The sequence below is a fragment of the Carassius auratus genome, chromosome 25, assembly GCF_003368295.1.
Source record: "Carassius auratus strain Wakin chromosome 25, ASM336829v1, whole genome shotgun sequence".
In the NCBI taxonomy this organism is placed as follows: Eukaryota; Metazoa; Chordata; class Actinopteri; order Cypriniformes; family Cyprinidae; genus Carassius; species Carassius auratus.
The window spans coordinates 4,606,887-4,625,810 of record NC_039267.1 but is presented as its reverse complement, the minus strand read 5'-3'; the positions used below and the strand labels follow the sequence as shown (position 1 = coordinate 4,625,810).

Below are 18,924 nucleotides of genomic sequence, written 5' to 3'. Positions count from 1 at the left end.
TTAATAATTTTGCCTTCGATGCATTAATTTCTTATGGCCATAATGCTCTTAAACAGTAATGAAATGCCCTAAATTATAAAAGGGCAGCCGCATTTGTTTAATGCATATCATGCCGTCTAAACGAGAGAGAGAGAGAGAGAGAGAGAGAGATACAAAAAAAACATTTAGTTTGATGGATGTTAATGATAAAGCGCGAGCTTGCGCGCGGTCATTAAGACGCTGTAAGGTCACGCGCCTCAAAAAATAGTCTTGAAACAAAATTAAAGAGGGTTACAACGATAAATTAAACTAAAAGTCTTTCCTTTCACAAACCAATTCAAATGTTAAATTCCAATTCTGAATGGAATTAAAATTTATGTCCGCCTCTTAAATAGCCACCTCAGACATTCCCTCAAATCTACTGTAGCTACATGCAGTAGGCTACACGCGCAGCCGAAGTCTGAAGTACATTTATTAACACCTCTGCTAAAATGTGTTTCAAAGCTCATAAAAAGCCAGTCTCTGAATCATTGTCATCCATCCGCTGGACTCCCACAAACACACAAAGTTTATTGAGACTCCCAGCATGCTGTATGAGTATACAGGGAGGAGTATTGTACAGGGAGAAGTAAATGAATGAAGTGTTATGCTCATCTTTCCTCACTAGCCGTGGCTCCTCCTCCTCCTCCTGACTCCTCAGAGTGTGAGCTCCTGGGCCTCCAAAGAAAACAGACGCGCATGGAAGGAGGAACATCTCTTCTTCTCTCCTCATTCCATTCACAGAGCCTGCGAGAACTCGCCCCTGCTTGGACCTCCCGACCAATTGTGACATGGGCTACTCCGACTGAAAACGAAAAGCGTTACACTTTTTTCTGGCCGTGACCCAGCTTGACTCAGTGATGACACCTTGACTTTAGGATTTTCGCACCGAACTCGAACGTGTTTTGTAAGTAGCCAAAAATGGGTTCTGATGTACGTGACCTCAACACTCTTCTCCCTCCCGTGCCCCCGCTGCCCGGGGGGAACGGTAACTGTGCCCTGCCCGTGAGCAGCACCCCACAGTGGGCACCGATGCTGGACTTTCACACCGGTGCTCCCTACAGCTCGCTGGCCCAGCACTCCTTCATCAAGCAGGAGCCCAGCTGGGGCACAGCCGACCCCCATGAAGACCCTCACTGCGGGCTGAGCGCCTTCACCGTGCACTTCTCCGGACAGTTCACTGGCACTGGGGCCTGCAGGTACGGGGCCTTCGGGGCCCCTACACCCAGCCAGCCTCCACCCAGTCAGCCCAGGATGTTCAGCAATGGCCCTTACCTCTCCAACTGCATGGACAGCCAGCCCAGCTCCAGGAATCAGGGTGAGAAACTGCTTTATATGTCGCTGTTATTCTGTTCTTGCTTCTTTGTGACATTGCTTTGAAATGTTTCAGTAAGATAAACCATTGCTTATCAATAAGTATGCATTTTCATATATTTATTAAGGGCATCAAATTTTGATGGTACAGTTTAAAAAATAAACATTCTTTATTGGTATTAATGGTTCATTAATGGAACTTTCCATTCCACAGAAGGTTCTTAATAGTGGAAAAGGATTATTAAAATATTAATCACTGTTCTTTTTAAGAACTGTTCACTGAAATGTTCTTTGTGGAACCGATCTTGGCAAAAACCTCAACTTGAGACATTTATTTTTTAGAGTGTGGGGCCTTTATATTTACAGCTTATTTTAATTTCATTAAATTCCATCATTCCGTTTGGATTGCATCTGTTTAATACATTTAGTTTAAGCTTAATAAAGCTTCAGCTCTGATGATGCACTTCTTTAAAAAAAAAAACATCTTTTTTTTTATCTGTGATCACTCTTACTCTGTCATAACATGTTGAAACTGGACCATTAACCTACTCTGTTATTGGCCTAAAAGGCACTTTTAATAAATTAGATGAAATGTCAAAGTAGGACAACATTCACCACAGAAATATTGATTACGCAGAAACTTTTAACTTGTTAATTTTTCATTATTAATTATAAATATTATTATAATTATTTTTTGTATTAATTCAATTAATTACACATTTATACAGTTATTTTTAATACGTTTGTATTAGCAAATAAGACTTGTTTTTAGCGGTTAGTCATTATTTTAAACTCTCATTTGAGACAATTTATTGACGGTTAAAAAGAATACAGTTTATCATGAGTGTATTTTATTGTGTAGTTTGCTTGTATGAACATGTTGAAGTAAATGAGTTAATTTATTTCTGTGATATATCCATCATCAGGGCCATCAGCTCACTCATATTTGTCTGCCTTGAGTAATTACGTATCTCAGTGCTCCTGAATTTAGCAAAAAAAAGTTATTACAGATCTGCTGCAAACAGCTCATCACACAGGCGTTTAATGCATGGGACTCATTACTGTGTCAGTGTAAGAAACTTCAGGTTACTGGCTTGGGGTTTTCAACTGATTAGATTATAAACAGCCAATTTATAATCTGTATTAGATTTTGCAGTCAGGCAAGAAAAATATTTTTTTCTTCCTTTTCATGATTTTATTTGACAACAATAACTAAATAACCTATTTGAATTCATGTCATCATTCAGTAATCATATTTTTGGAGACTGTATTTACGTAATAAACAGATTAAAAAAAAGTTTTAAATGTAATGATTTACCTAAATATGTTTTGAAATTATATTTAATTTAATCTTATAAATAAGATCAGATCATAGAGATGCACAGCGAGAAAAGTAAAATAAATGTTTTATTCTTCTTGACGATACGTTGTTTGGACACCTGCGTTATTAGTTAAATAAAAATCTAATTTTCTATTTTCTGTGCATTTTATGATTTTAGATACATTAATACAATTTCTAATTTTGTTCATCAATAAACACCTTTACAAATTACTACATATTTTGCAGTCCTTCTAACAATTTTTATCCACATTGCTATTCCAATACTTGCTATTTGGTATGAATAATTTTTTTAGGGTATAATAATTTATTTACAATTTTTAATTAATATTTTGTACTTTTGTAACTTTTAACCCTTCTCTGTTAAGGGTAATACAATAAGATAATCAGTAATATTAAAAAGCATCTTCAGTGGTTGAGTTAAATTAGTTAAAATCACCATCACTCCCTAAGACATCTGATACTCGTTTAGTTCGAAATTGCCTTTTGGAAATCTAAAGTTAGAATTAATTGTGGGTACTGCCACTCTTGGCGATATCAGGCCACACTTCCAGCTCTTCGCTGACTCCCAGGTTAAAACTCTTGCTGAGACCTGGTAGGGTGGAAGAGAAATGGTCATCTTTAATGAGTTTTTCTCTGTCTGAGGTGAAAGTGGTTGGCTTGTAATTAATGAAGATGGTGGTGGGAGACCGTGATTTACGATGTTACGTCTGACCTGGGGTTACGCCGAGGCATGATTCACCCCCTAAACCTGGTGTCGGTTCTCGGCTACACCATCCTGCCAGCGTTTGTTTTCCTCGCACAGCTTGTCCGCTCACCCCCGCTGGGGAACGGAGGACTGATTAGGATCCAAGGAAGAATATTCCTATTAACTGGAGAATAGCTGTGTTTCACTGTTTATTAACAGCTAATTCTGAATTGCTGAATTTTTTTTTTCTGGCACACATAAATTGTATATATATATATATATATATATATATATATATATATATACACATACATACATATATATAGATAGATAGATTTATCTATAGATAAATATACTTAATTTATATTAACTGAAAATATTTAAAGTTTATTGAGTAATTAGGCCAATTCTAAAACATTTCTAAAATTAAAGAAAAAACTTTCATATTTTAAAATATATAAGTAAAATATTTTAGAAATATTTTATTTCTATTTCTATCTCAAATTAAAATACTTTATACATTTATGGAATGATTCGGTAATTCTACAATTTCTAAAAAACATATTATGCAAAATTTATATGTAACAACTTATATAACATATTTAACACACACACACATATAATATATAAATATATTTACAATATTTCTGACTTCATTCATATCTTTCACAGGTTACGGCACAGTTTCTTTTGATGGAGCCACAAACTACGGACACACACCTTCCCACCACACCTCGCAGTTTCCCAACCACTCCTTCAAACATGAGGACCCCATCACGCAGCAAAGCAACATGGGTAAACACACACCCCATGCACTAAATTACACTTTATAGTGTTTGTACAAACGCACGTATTAGAGAAGATTCCAATCTGCAAACACTTTCTGCATGTTTGATATCTGGCCCTTGCTCTTTGCACTTACAGAGCGATGTCTGTAATGTCATTCAGGGGGCAAGTTGCACAAAACGTCCCGTTGCTGAACAGTAAATCAGCCTAAACTTTTTTCTCCCCATAGTCCCCTCGGCTCTTCTGCATGTCATAATGTTAAACATCAGCGAACAGCTAACCGGACGATTTGGTGTTCACTGTGCCGCAGTAAATTCTGCCTGAGGTCTCCGCGCTTGTGGCAGTGAGAGATGCCTTTCGGAATGTTTAGAACTATCATGGGACGCATTCACAATACGGGGGCCGGATGAGCCAAAGCAGCGATTCCTCATTTGCACTTTGAAACGGAGAGCGAGAGGTCTGCGTGCTTTATGGCTTCAAAGAAAGTCAGCCTGTTGTTTTCATAACTGCTAAGTGTACTCGGCTGCGTCTCCATAACCCTCCCTCACGCTCATATTCCCTTTATAAGACGGACTACGCCACACATGCTCGATCATGCGTTTCAGTGGAACAGCAAAGTTATGATACTTTGAGCATCCAGGCATGGATATTTTCCATCGGGGACTCAAGACAAACAGAGTGCACAAATGTTCATTCCCGTTAATTAAACTCTGTGGAGAATTATTAAAAAGTACATTTATTAAAACACAATCACACTATGTGGTTAACCAAAGAGTGATAGAGGTGAAATATTGGAACAATTCTTGTTATTAAGGAAAAAAGTTTCTTTTTCTTCAAAACATTTTTTTGTACCTTTTGCATAGGTACTAAATCAAGTCATGATTAATTAAAATTATATGTTTATTTATTTAAAACAAAGTTCTGCACAACTTAGAACAAAACTTTGACAACATATATATATATATATATATATATATATATATATATATATATATATATTATTATTATTATTATTATTATTATTATTATATATATATATATATATATTATTATTATTATAATATATTTATAAATATTTTTTTTCAATATTTGTATAATGTTTATATTAATAATAATGACACCATGACAATAAGATAAATATAAAACTCAAAGATCATAAAATAATACACAAGATAAATATTAAAATATACAGTATACTAATATTTATTTTTGACATTTTAATTTACAATTATATTTGACAATATTTATATAATGTTTGACTTATTTTTGTTTAATAATAATAATTATTATATTACTAATAATATTATTACTTCTAATTAATTTGTAACTGATTGGTAAATAATAAAAACAACCACAAATAGCATTATTTAAAAAATCTATTATTAATATAAATATATTAATTAAAAATATATATCAGTATTGCTAATAATAATAATATAAACAATACCTACATTTAAATTAAATTGAATTAAAATAAATTACAATTAAATTAAAATGACAATTTATGCATTTAGCAGACACTTTTATCCAGAGCAATTCAAGCTAACATTTTTAATGTGTTTCCTGGGAATCGAACCCACAACCTTTTGCGCTGCATATATATATATATATATATATATATATATATATATATATATATATATATATAAAATAAGTTTAAAATCAATTCTAAATATGTTATTTGGCCAATACAAAGAAAATGTAGATGCTCGGGTATAAGATCTTAGAAATAAAATCAATGCCAGAGATAAATGCCTTTGATATATATTTTTTTTTATATAAATTGGTTTACATTTGTTGCATTTCAGGTGAGCAGCAGTATCCTGTTCCTCCTCCGGTATATGGCTGCCACACTCCCTCTGACAGCTGTACAGGAAGTCAGGCTCTGCTTCTGAGGAACCCATACAACAGGTACAGCTGCCGTCCTATCATCATCTCGAGACATTCCTTACACATCTGACTCCTCTCTCGCTCTCTCTCTATGCAAGATATGCTTCAGAAGTTTCTTAAATACTTCCTTAACCGAAAAACAGACTTCACAAAATGTAATATGTCTCCAAAAAGATATGAAGGAATGTGATATGAAATGAGAAAGTCATGCACATGGCCACTGAATTCTTTAAAATGGTCCAGACAGTACAACTGATAGCTGTCAGGACACACGGGGTGCAGGAAGTTCAAATCCAGTTCTGTTCAATAACCAGGCCTGTGCAACAATCAGAGATACGTCAAAATCTGTTATTATGGCAGCTTCAAAAAGTCACGCTGCCTCTGAGCACGTAGAGGAAATGCGGAAATTAAGTAACAAGAGGAGGAAAAGGAGGAACAGGATGTTCGAATAAAGTTTGGGTACTTTGAAAAAAAAAATGCACTTAAAATATACACTACAATTTAAAAGTTTAAGACCGGTAAGATTTTTTTATGTTTATTTTTTAAAAAGGTGCTTATCAAGGCTGCATTTATTTGACCAAATACACAGCGATACTGTGAAATATTTGTATAATTTAGAATAACTGTTTTCTATTTTAATATATTTTCAAATGTTATTTATTCCCGTGGAGCAAAGCTGAATTTTCAGCATGTTTACTCCAGCCTTCAGTGTCACATGATCCTTTAGATTAACTGGTTAAGAAACTTGCATTATTATGAATGTTTGAAATTGTAATATATTTGAAAAATTCTTTGATGAATAGTGATAATGGTGAAAAGTTCAAAAGAGCAGCATTTATTTAAAATAGAAATCGTTTGTAACATTAGGAATGTTTTTACTGTCACTTCTGGATCTGTTTCCATAAAAACGAACAATCCTACTGACCCCAAACTTCTGTAAAGTAATGTAATCTCTAATGTCACTATATAAACAAACAAAAAACAGTTCTCAAATGTATATAACAAAATATTCCAGATCTCATCAATCTAAACTACAAGTATGTCAGGGGTTAAAATGCAAATTGGTATTATTTCATTTAACAGCATACTGCCAAATCAAAGCTGGGTTCTGTCAATCGTGCTTAATAAAGGTCAAGTGCTGAACAATATTGTGTACTACGCCAAGACGGACGGTTTAATCCGGCGCTCGTTTGCACTTTCAGAACAGCTCGGAATTCTTTCATTCTGATAAGTGCTTAATTGTTCTCGGTGGAATTCCCTTCGCAACTTCAGCTAACAGCACGAGCACTACAGCCCGAAATGATCTCACATTCCTCGGATGTTTTCAACATGTTGTTTTTCCAGCGCAGAGGGAACATAAAGATTCATAATAACAGAATTGGGATGATAAGAGGACTTTGACTCGGGTCAAACTGCAGCTTCTCGGCGCTGTAATAAACAGTCTCCTATCGGGCTGTGAATCCTCAAATCAGAACGCAGTGCTGCTTTTCAAATCAAACGCCTGGTACCTACGGCCCTGTATTTACACAGGCCTCCGGTTAGAGCGGTTTTTAGGTAGCACGAGGTGGCTGGAATAAAAACATGTCCAGGTTTTCAAAGTAAAATGAGGTTGGTGCTAATCTCAAAAGCAGATGCAGTGTACGAAAATGTAAACTGTTCCCAATCTACAGGCTTCCTGCATCTGCGTCTGGTGCGTCAAAAATGAAAAACAAAGATCCAGACCATGTTCACAGAGTAAAGCTGAACGGGGGGAGCTTTCCAGACCATATATTATATCTTTGAACAAACGATTACATTCAAGGTTCATTTTATATAAGCACTGACATTAATACTTCTGTGTATTATTTGAGCTGCAAAGCGGTGTAAATCAATCTGTGCTGTCTTTTTAAGGTTTAATTGTAAGGCAATAAATCATATAATTGGATAGAACATTACAAGGAAAAGATTAGTAAGCAATCTTTGCGTGATGCATACTTAAGTCGTATACTGTACTGTACATCTTGTGGCTTAATTTTTGAAACTGTGAGCATTTTAAAGTTTAAGGTTTGCCTTAATAATAGCAATTTATCCGTAGTATTTTTCTGTAGTAGTCATTTTAATATTTTATGGTTTACGTGTTATATAGTTGCAGTGGCGATGAATAGTAAAACTGAATATAAGTAAAGGTAATACAAAGAAAGTTCATTCAAAGTAAGCACAGTTAAGTGAGCAATTTTTGCACAATGAAATAATGTTAATGCAAGAAAAAGAATTTAAAATGTATTTTTGTGGTAACCAACATTATGCCATAAATACTGTAGTTAAAAATGTATGTTTCATTAATTTCCTGCAGAGATTAATGTCCTTTTAATGCATTAAAAATGCTTACCCAGGTTGCATTTATTTGATTTAAGATACAGTGAAAACAATAATATTGTGAAATATTATTATAATTTGGAATAACTGTTTTATATTTAAATATACGATAACAATTTATCTATTCCTGTGATGCAAAGCTGAATTTTCAGCATCATTACTCCAGTCTTCAGTGTCACATGATCCTTCAGAAATCATTCTAATGTGCTGATTTGCGGTTTAAGAAAATTTTATTATTATTATTATTATCATTATTATTATTAATAATGTTTTTAAAACATTTAAGATTTCTTGATGAACATTTATTTGAAACAAAAATATTTTGTAACATTATACTGTAAATGTCTGTCACTTTTGATAAATGTAATGCATCCATGTTGAATAAAAGTATTAATCACACAAAAAAAAAAAAAAAGTCAAATCTATTTTATCACAAAAACAAACAAAAAAAGTATTTTTGTGGTAATCAACATTTGCAACACAAACGTGTCAAATGAGTTTCTTCAGCCAGTATTCTCTCCAAACAAATGCTGTTGATGCTGAAATACTGTTGTGTTTCTTCGTCAGTGAAGCAAGTGCAGTACCAGGTACCAGTTCACACCGCCGTATACTGTTGCCTGTCTATGATGAAACACTATGATGTCAGAGTTGCTGTAGATAAATCCAAACTATGTGTTTGGGTGAGCACCTGGCAGGGTAACTAATGGTCCTACAGACAGGCTTTTAATAACGTATGGCAGGTTTTTGGTCAGAGGGATGACCTGATTAACTGATCACCCCTGGTGTGGGTAACCTCCTTTTTTAACACATATGACACATTCATTCACTGTTACCTAGGATGCCTTTGTCAGAAGGGCTATTTTTCATTCACACATTCATTACATCTAACAGAGGTTGCTGTTTTTTTTTTTTTTTTTTTTAAGAATAGGAAAATACTGTATATGTATATTTCCTTAAATTGTATTTCTGTTGTTTTCAATCCCAGCAGTGATAATTTATATCAAATGGCAGCGTCACAGTTGGAATGCATGGCGTGGAATCCCGTCAACCCTCTGGCATCCACTATAAAGAGGTAGGTCGACATGACCCGCTCCTGTCATGTAGGAAATTCTTCTGTGATTTGAATAAGCACACACTTGTTTCAGCTAAGAGAAGAGAAGGAATTATAACTTGCTTCATTTAAGCGGGTACTTATGCTGGGAAAATAAAATGGGAATTTAAATTGGAATCAATTAAAAAAAAAAAATAAAAAAAAAAATAATAATCCCAGCCGATGAACATTAAAAACATTGACACCAATCAGAATCAATCCTGCTATAACGAGCTCGAGAATTTAAGGTGGCAGATGAGCATGCGCTTAGAATATCGTCCACTTGTCTGGATGCTAATATAGTTATCTTTATATCTATCATTCTTGCTGTGAACTGGCCTTTAAATGTTTCTTTTAAGATGAAATTTTGAATTTTTGTGCCTCTAACGCCACCAAAAGTAATTGCAAAAATACTGACAGGTTTTTTTTAACACTCGTTCCAGACTTTTGTTATTGGTTGGATAAAACAATAGGTGTCAAAATTAAGAAGCGGTTCTTTCTTGTTAAGAACTGGTTCAATTTTTTTTTACATAGCAGAACTGATTTTTACAAATACCTCATGAGTATAGTCCGATTCTCATAAATTGCCTCGTGTGAATGAGTCGGTTCTTTGTAGTGTATTACAGCGCAACCAGTTTACTCTGATTCCCCCAAAAATGTGTCATTTTTTTTTAACGAATGAAAAAGATATCAAAAGCACAAACACTGTTGTCTGATTCCCAAACAAATGACTCAAAGGAGCCATTTCCTTCCAGCGAATCAGAATCATACAGCGCAGCAAGTGCAGTCCAAGTGAATGAATGACTTCTGAATCAACGATCATAAGATTTGGTTTAGCGTTGGGTTAGGAGTGGAGCTTTTTGTGTACTTTTTTTTTTTTTTTTTTTTTTTTAAGTACGTTTTCATTTGACACACATTGTACTAATTCATAGATAACCAACCTATAAAATACTCATTTTTGTTGGCGCAGGTGGCCTTGTGGGCAGTGCGCCAACATGTAGCGCCATTGTGCTAAGAGCGTCCTGAGTTCGAATCCTGGCTTGAAGACCTTTCACTGTCCTGATCCCGCCCCCGTTCTCTTTCCCACTTCATAATAAAGTCAAATGAAACTATATACAAAACAATTCTAGTTTTCTCATAAGATCCGGTTGCGGTTTTGCATTTTTTGGCTAAATCAATGTTCTTATAGTCGTGTCTGCAATCTGCATATTTAATATTGAAAAATTGGGCCAGTTCCATATGATCTAAAAATCTATTCTCCACATCTTCCTTCTTCTTTCTGTTTGTGCCAGAGAGTTGAGTGTGCACATGCAGAATAAGCCTCTGTTTTGTCTGGCTAGAGAACGATATCCTGCCATATATTTCTACCAGTGGCACCTCAGCCTTGACCAGGCCGAGCGCCGGCCCGCCGGGAGGAAGGGAGCCATGCAGGGGGGAGGTGGAAGTGCATCAGTGCACAATGGGACAGCCTCTACTCCCCGTGGGACCCGAGCGAGAAACCATAGTCACGTTCGGCCAGGCGGGGAGGAGGCAGTGACCTCTCCCCAGCCTCTCTGAAAAAGTCTGAGGAGCCCTGGGTGACAGAATGATTCATGTGCTGATAAATGAGAGGGACGGGACTGGTTTCAGTTGAGGAAAAATCAGACACGCTGATCGATCTCAAGGGGGCTGCCATGGAAGCGTTGCTGTGGCTCCTCAAGACAAACTTAATCATTCCTATACACGTCCAACTATAGCTCTTCACATACCTCCAAATCCCTCGCTTGTCGCAAGCCCAAGGTGGTTGGGCTTGGGTGAATGAATGAACTGTGAGAAGATTTACTGCAGGATGCTGTTTTGGACTGTCTTTTCTGTCTGGCTGGTCAGACAAAGAGAACTTTATACCTCATGAAACTAAATTCGTGAAATTTGAGGAAAGATCTGCATAGTAACAGAAAACAGTTTCCATAATGTGTGGTCTTTTCTCCAAAGCAGAGAAACATGGTGTAGAATTGTCCCCCAAAAAAACGTGTATTTACAGCGTGACGTAAAAAGCCATTCCGCTGAGGTTCAGGCAGAAGTTCAACAGTGAGCAAGACCATACATTCCCCATTCATCTCTCTGACTAGCCCTACCTCAAATGTTTAGGGCAAAAATATTGCTCTTTGAAACAGGGAGCAATTTGCCCCAATGTCAAGATGAGTTACAAAGACATGACTCTGTGTAGTTTATGGCTAGCAGTGCCCTCTGTATGTCATCCAAACTTTGAGAAAGAAATGCATGGAGAGATTAAGGAGCGACTGTATCTGCTGTCGCGCATAAATGCGAAATTTATGAAGTAGAATTACATTTTGTGAACAGTTGCTTTATCGTGGAGCAATTGTTGATGTTTTACATGCATCAACAGCAGACATGTTTTATTCTAGTTATAGTACAGTATCAGTGCAATAAAGTTTACATTTATTCAAATTCGTTCATGAAATATATATTGAATTTGAACATTTTTAACGTTGTGAAAAAGCTATTAAATTTGTTAATCTTTTTTTTTTTTTTTGGAGTAAAAATATCTGATACAATGACTTGTCTTTAATATACACTACAGAATGCTAAAATGATTTGCTGTGCAAGAACCATTTCTTATTCTTAACCAGAAAATGGTTTTGTTGCTTAGTATTTTTGCATCCTTCCTGGAAAAAAAAATTATTGAGCCCTTTTAAACAGAAGTGATTTTTTTTTTTTACCACACTGGCAATGTTTGTCTTGATTTAAGCACAAAACGTACTTTATTCCATCTGATCAGATTAACAAAATATTCTCCTGTGTAATCACCAACAGCCATGCAGGAGGCTATGAGAGTGACCCCAGCACACCCATGGTGTACAGCTGCAGCAGACAGTACCGCATCCACACCCACGGCGTCTTCAGAGGCCTTCAGGTCAGTATCTCTCGCTCACAGCTCATTCCAGTTCACTCTCAGGACACACTAAGATTCTTTGTGCTCTTGGGATGTGCTCACATCGGGCCAAGGTCAGGCCACGGCGTACAAAGACACACTGACAAACCCCTCACACACATCCCTTTATCAAAAGGTTGATTATACAACTTGCTAAAATGATCTATAATCCAAAAAGAAATGAAAAACCAGAGATTTAGAAGTGTGACACAGTGCTTTAAATAACTAATAAAAAAAAGAGACAAATGTAATTTAAAAAGAAGGTGCTGAAGAAAACCATCTGATGCAATGAGAACGCTATGCGAGAGGAAGCAGGCCCCTGCCAGAATACTTGAGAGATTTGAAAGGCATTTCAGGATAAAAAGCGAAGAGGAATCACTTAAAAAAGTCCATTAGCCATAAAGCTGCAGTTTCCAGTTGCCTGCTGCTCACGCATATAAATCATTAGCTCTTAATTAATGTCTGTCAGCGGCCTTAAAGCTGTAAAAGAAGAGATACTCCAGAGCTGCTCTTGCTTAAAATGGGATGCATTTCTTCACTTCTCAGTTTATTCTTCCCTCTTCATTGTATAAATGCATGATGGGCAACTTAGAATGACTTGTCAACTTCCAGTGTAGATAGATAGATAGATAGATAGATAGATAGATAGATAGATAGATAGATAGATAGTTATATGTGCGAAAATGCATTCGAAACATTAGTTCAAATGTATGGTTACAGACAGCTAATCTGAATTTAACTGTCACAAACAAATCAAACGTAGCATGCTAGGCGTTGAGCTGTACTGCCTAGCCTGCTGTGTTATCATCCCCGTGGGGTCAATATATGAGTCTGGCACTACAGCCGTAGAACAGTTTCAGTAATTTACTTATCAATAACACTTAACACTCTTTCATTACCGTGCCAGCGTACGGAAACACCATTATGCTAAGCGCTAGTTAATTAAGAGCAGATGGGCTTTATCAGTGTGCAAATGAGGGAAACGGGAGGAACGGGGGGAGTGAAGCAGCGAAATAGGGTCTGCCTAACGTCCGTGACTAACCGTTCACAGTTAGAGCTCATATCAGTAGCATGGGGAAATCCGAATGATCATTTCACAGCTAATTCTGCAGTAATGAACCGATTGGACATGCTAATCATTAGCCGTTTTCCCCATGGGCGCTGGGTTCGGGTGTCTTGTTTGCCGTGCAGCGTTTGTTGTAGCATGAATTGAATGTTTTTGACTTTCTCACAGGATGTGCGGAGAGTACCGGGCATTACACCCGCCATTGTGCGTTCGGCCGAAACCAACGAAAAAAGGCCGTTTATGTGCGCCTACCCGGGCTGCAACAAAAGATACTTTAAACTATCTCACTTACAGATGCACAGCCGTAAACATACAGGTAAGACAACCCACAAATGTTAATAGATACCATTAGCACATGCTAAGATTAACTTTAACATGTTTGGTTGTATTAAACTCATAGGGGAGAAACCCTATCAGTGTGACTTCACAGACTGTGGTCGCAGGTTCTCCAGATCAGACCAGCTGAAAAGACACCAGAGGAGACACACAGGTTTGCGCCTCTGTCGTTTATATTTTCTTCTTCTCCTGTTTTCCTGTAGTAGTTCCTTGCTTGCTTGTTTGGAATTAAACTAATTGGTGAGGGAGATATTCAGATGTTGGCCCCATTGTAAAAAAAGTAGTTTTCTTAATATTGTATTAAAAGTACACTGATAGTTCAAATTTCCAAAGTATATTTTTTAAATACTGCACTTGCAGAAATAAATTAGTGAAATAAAAGATAATTTAAGTGTACTTAAAGGGAGTAAACTTTCCGAGCACACATAAAGGGATAGTTCATACAAAAATAAAAATTACCCAATGATTTACTCACCCACAAGTCATCCTAGGTGTATATGTTTTTCTTCTTTCAGACGAAAAAATCCAATTTGAATCAAATTTTTTATTTAAAAAAAATGTTTTGGCTCTACCAAGCTTAATAATGGCAGTGAATGGGGGTCGAGAATTTGAAACCCCAAAAATGCACCCATCCATCATAAAAATTGCTCCACACAGCACTTTCTAAAGTAAATTGATGTATTTGTGTAAGAAAATATATATAATGTTGTACACAACTTCATGAGAGAATGGCATGAACACGCGTACGACAGTTAGTTGAAGCCAGAGATTAGAAAGTTTGAAACACTTTTCTTACACAAAAGCATCAATTCACTTTAGAAGGCCTTTATTAACCTTCCAGAGCCGTGTGGAGTACTTTTTATGATGGATGGACGCACTTTTTTTGGGCTTCAAAATTGAACCCCCATTCACTGCCATTATAAAGCTTTGAAGATTCAGGACATTTTAATATAACTTTTTTAATATAATAATTATTATTTTGTTTGTATTCATCTGAAAGAAGAAAACTTGAGGCTGAGTTGCCTAAATTGTGGGGTTATTTTCATTTTTGGTCAAGTGCATCAAGTGCACTTTTCACAAAGCTCAAAGTATTTGATTATAATTTCAAACTGTAGAGTGTTATTCAATATTACATTTAAAATGAACATATTTTAAACGTATAAAACTGCAACATCATTAGAAATGTACTTAAGTAGCCTACATGACATAGAAGTTTCAATAACATTGACAAAAAAATGTGTTTAAGTTACAGTAGAACACTTCAATCATATTTAAAAGACAATAGAAGATAGTTATGAAAATTATAAAATGGCATGTAAAGATGTACTTAAGTGGGTCAAAAAAGTACACTTAAGTAACTAATTGTATTTAGCATAAGATATAAAACATTTTCATTTAATTAATCAGAAATATGAAGTTAAGTGTCTGAAAACATTACATTCAGGTTCCACTTATGTATATTATTTTAATGTATAATATTTTCGTAGTGTGTACTCATCTAAATGTGTGCATTGGTTTTAAAAGGGCCCTAAAGACACACTGCTATGCAAGTAGAATAATGCTTATTCTTCACATCTTCAACAAAAGCTTGATAAAACAGTCTACAGTTGTTGACTTTAAGTCATTTAAATGTTCATGTTCACTTTCACTCTTGTTCCAAGTGTCTGAAAACACTTTTATGATTTCTTCAGTCATTTAGCGCAAGTGTTTGCCGATGTATTGCTAGGATTCTCTGTGTATGTTGGTCTCACATACTTAATATAAGAATGTTTTTTATCCCCTCTGACACATTTTGGCATGGCCTCTCTACTGTAGCCTGTACTCGTCCTCTCCTTGTGAGTGTGTGTGTGTGTGTGTGTGACGACACTTGTGTGTTCCTGTGTGTGTGTAGGCGTTAAGCCATTCCAATGCGAAACCTGTCAGAGAAAGTTCTCACGGTCAGACCACCTTAAGACCCACACCCGGACACATACAGGTAAAACAAGTGCGTAAACCTTTTCATTTTTTCATGATTCGCTCCTCTCTTTTCACTCTTTGATGGATAATTGAACTTTAAGAGGTCTTAATTTCAACATTATGTTTTCAGTTTGTATTCGAAAGAGCACACTGAAAACTCACTTGACTGCAGTGGTTCTAAACAAGAGAGATACAGTGTTTTTACTAATAATCACAATTTTCAACTTAATCTGTTAGCAGCTATACTATTCATAGGTAAATTGACTTAATGTCGTGCAAAAACAAAGATAAAAAATGTGTGAACAGATCATAAAACAATTAGAATAAATATAATAGATAAATAAAAAAAAGATATATAGGTCACAAAACAAGCTTTGTATAAATAACAGTAGTTATAATTCATAATGCATGCTTTTATTGTTTTAGGTAGTAGATACAGTATGATTGTGTTAAAAAGCAGGAATCAAACAAGTTCTTACCTTACAAAGTAAACTAAAATGTGCTAAAAACAAGAATGAATTTCATTAGGATCAATATCTGCATATGCACAATAATATGCTAAATTATGAACATAATTAGATTTCTAAATGTCTTGATATTAATGAATTTCAGTGTTTTTTTTTTCATGCTTTTGTGCATCTGATTTCAATAGCATTTACCAAGTGACAAGAATGTCAGTCAATTTATGATAAAGACAGACTGCTTGCACAACCTTAAACATCAACACATAAAGAAATATTTGGTTTTCAAAATGTTTTTACCTTTAAAATTTGATTATTTCAATGATTACAGTTGAGAACCACTGCTCCTAGGTGACCTCAATAGAATTTAATAACGTAGATAACTCCTTATTGCTCTTCTACTTTTATCTTCGATTCCATCCTAATGTTTATGTCCTGTTTCTCTCTCTCAGGTGAGAAGCCCTTTAACTGCAGATGGCCGAACTGTCAGAAGAAGTTCGCCAGGTCTGATGAGCTCGTCCGGCACCACAACATGCACCAGAGGAACCTGACGAAGCTACAGCTGGCCATCTGAGTCGCGTCCCATTGGCAGCGGGTGCTGGTGCGGCCCCATCCCAAAGCATTAACTGCAGCTTTTATAAGGAAAAGCGATAGTCTGTTTTCCTTTATAAGAGTTCAAGTTATGGTTTGGATATGGGAAACTGGCAAGACAGGACAACAGTCTTTATCTGCATGTGCAGCGCCCCCTAGAGGCAGCTCACAACAGGCCCTAATACACCATTATAGTGGCTTCAACATAAAAGCATGTTTCCGCTGAGGGAAACCTTATGTCTTTAATGAGATTTGAGATTTGGGATGTGAAATATTATGTACCTAATAGTTAATGAAGTCGTTTTTAGAGTAATTTATTTTGTTTTTTGTAAATTAAAAAGTAAGTTTTGTTCTTTCCTGGGAAAATCCTCCGAACTCCATCCGTCTTTGGCATGTTGTATATGGAATTGTGAAACTCTCACCACTGAAGTGCACATCCATGCTGTCTGACCAGTTAATTTATGAGTAGGTCACACTGGTTATGTGGCTGAGCGGTTGTGGTCAAGTTGTAAATATTAGTTTCAATCCTCAGCCAACACCAAAAAAAAAAAAAAAAAAAAAAAATCTAACAGGCAAAATTCTGTTCATGGGTAATGTGACTCTTATAACTATAAGTAATGGAAAGAAATGTGAAACGTATTTGGATGGACGTTTTTTTTTTTTTTTTTTTTTTTAATGAGCTTTATTTGTATGTTTGTCATATATATCTCTGTTATTGATAAAAATAATTAAACTCTCTACATTAACTTGATGAAATGTGAAGCTCCAATTCTGCCCCGAATTTAATTTATATGGTTCAATTTTTTTGTATTCCTTTTTTTAATGGGGAAAAATGTTGCAGTTGTTTCTTGATAAATATAGTTCATTTTGGTGTCATTATTAATTATTGGATTTATTTAGGGTTTATGGGGTTTCTAAAACGTTTTAATTCGACTTTCAACAAATTAAGACCTAAAAAGATAAACTGGACCAGAAAATCATGAAAAAAAAAATTATCAACAAGAAATTGTTCAAAATGGAGTTCTCTGTTTCTGCAAATGAACTCTTCAAATGTTGATGCAAGAATCTTTAGATATTTTCACTGGAAAACAAGACTTGTCTCTTTTTGGTTTATAAAAGAAATTAGTGAATTGTGTTCCATTCATTTTATTCCTTAAATTTTCTTTACTTGCTCTTAAAAAGGTGTCAGTCTTAAATTTACCTTCGTAAAACCTGCAGAAACCTGCATTTATTATAGAAATCGGCATTGCAGATTTATTGCAGGTCATATATTGTAACTGAATTTGGCTTTTTTTCCCATAGAAATATAAGCTCTTAAAATACAACATTCACTCAGATTAAAAAAAAAATCATCTGGAAATCAAGCAGAGGCCTCCCTTCAAACATACATGCTCTACATTAAAACACCCATGTAAATGTACAGCTATCTGCTGATATTTTATCTTTATCTGGAGCCCAAGTCGTGGCCGTCTAGCCTTTTCCATCTTAAACAATTTGCTTGGCCCCCAGTGCTGTGTAAATCAGTGCGCTTCTCCACCCTATTACTCATGCAGAAAAGTCCCGCTATATCTCTCAGAGACAGCGCTTAATCTCTGTCCTAGATTTGGTCCGAGTGCCCTTTGAAGGCGAGGTGGCTGCTTTGTGTAACTCTGGCAAGGGTGCATTTCTACACACCACTTCAATCCGAAGAATCATTGCTCTTGAAACGGAGCTCTTCAGAAAGGGGAAGGCGGGTGAAACTTTAGCACCGCAGCAGCTTGAAATGACCAACGACTAGCAGTCTTGTGTTTGCTAGCTGTTGGCCAGGAGGATATTATGGGTCCCAATGACAGACAAAGCCTGCGATTCTTGTTTCAACCCAATGTCTTATTTCTTGACTTGATTTTTTTTTCTTTAGATGACTGTAAAAAGAAAAAATGGCTAATCAGCAGCCTGTTTTTTGGCTCTGATACCACAAGATGAAAGAAACTCACACTCTCACTGAACTCTCTTGTCTGTGATCCTTCCAAACGCTGATAAAAGTTGGACTCCAGTCTTTAGTCTTGAAGTTTTAGGGGCATCTCAGGCCTGTCAAACTCGCAGAAGGAGCGTTAATTTGATGA

General features: G+C 35.8%; 2 protein-coding genes across 5 annotated transcripts in view; both read left to right on the top strand.

The window, feature by feature from the left end:
• LOC113043051 (fatty acid 2-hydroxylase-like) overlaps positions 1-18,924 on the top strand; it is a 121,681-nt gene that overhangs the window by 59,441 nt on the left and 43,316 nt on the right. The window lies entirely within an intron of this gene.
• On the top strand, positions 714-17,386 carry LOC113043049 (Wilms tumor protein homolog). 4 transcript variants are annotated; one of them, XM_026202164.1, is made up of 9 exons: positions 714-1,336; positions 4,032-4,154; positions 5,954-6,056; positions 9,379-9,462; positions 12,295-12,394; positions 13,647-13,794; positions 13,879-13,968; positions 15,706-15,789; positions 16,684-17,386. In XM_026202164.1, the coding sequence occupies exons 1-9, from the start codon at positions 940-942 to the stop codon at positions 16,803-16,805; spliced, it is 1,251 nt and encodes a 416-aa protein (XP_026057949.1). In that variant the 5' UTR covers positions 714-939; the 3' UTR covers positions 16,806-17,386. The 4 variants fall into 4 exon arrangements, with proteins under 4 accessions (XP_026057949.1, XP_026057948.1, XP_026057947.1 ...); XM_026202163.1 differs by having other exon boundaries at positions 715-1,336; positions 9,376-9,462; XM_026202162.1 differs by having other exon boundaries at positions 716-1,336; positions 15,706-15,798.

Excerpts from the sequence above, each read along its gene's own strand:
- LOC113043049 (XM_026202161.1), top strand. The coding sequence starts at position 940 with ATGGGTTCTGATGTACGTGACCTCAACACTCTTCTCCCTCCCGTGCCC. Across the intron at positions 9,463-12,294 it reads CTGGCATCCACTATAAAGAG|CCATGCAGGAGGCTATGAGA; the intron begins GTAGGTCGACAT and ends AATCACCAACAG. Across the intron at positions 13,795-13,878 it reads GCACAGCCGTAAACATACAG|GGGAGAAACCCTATCAGTGT; the intron begins GTAAGACAACCC and ends TTAAACTCATAG.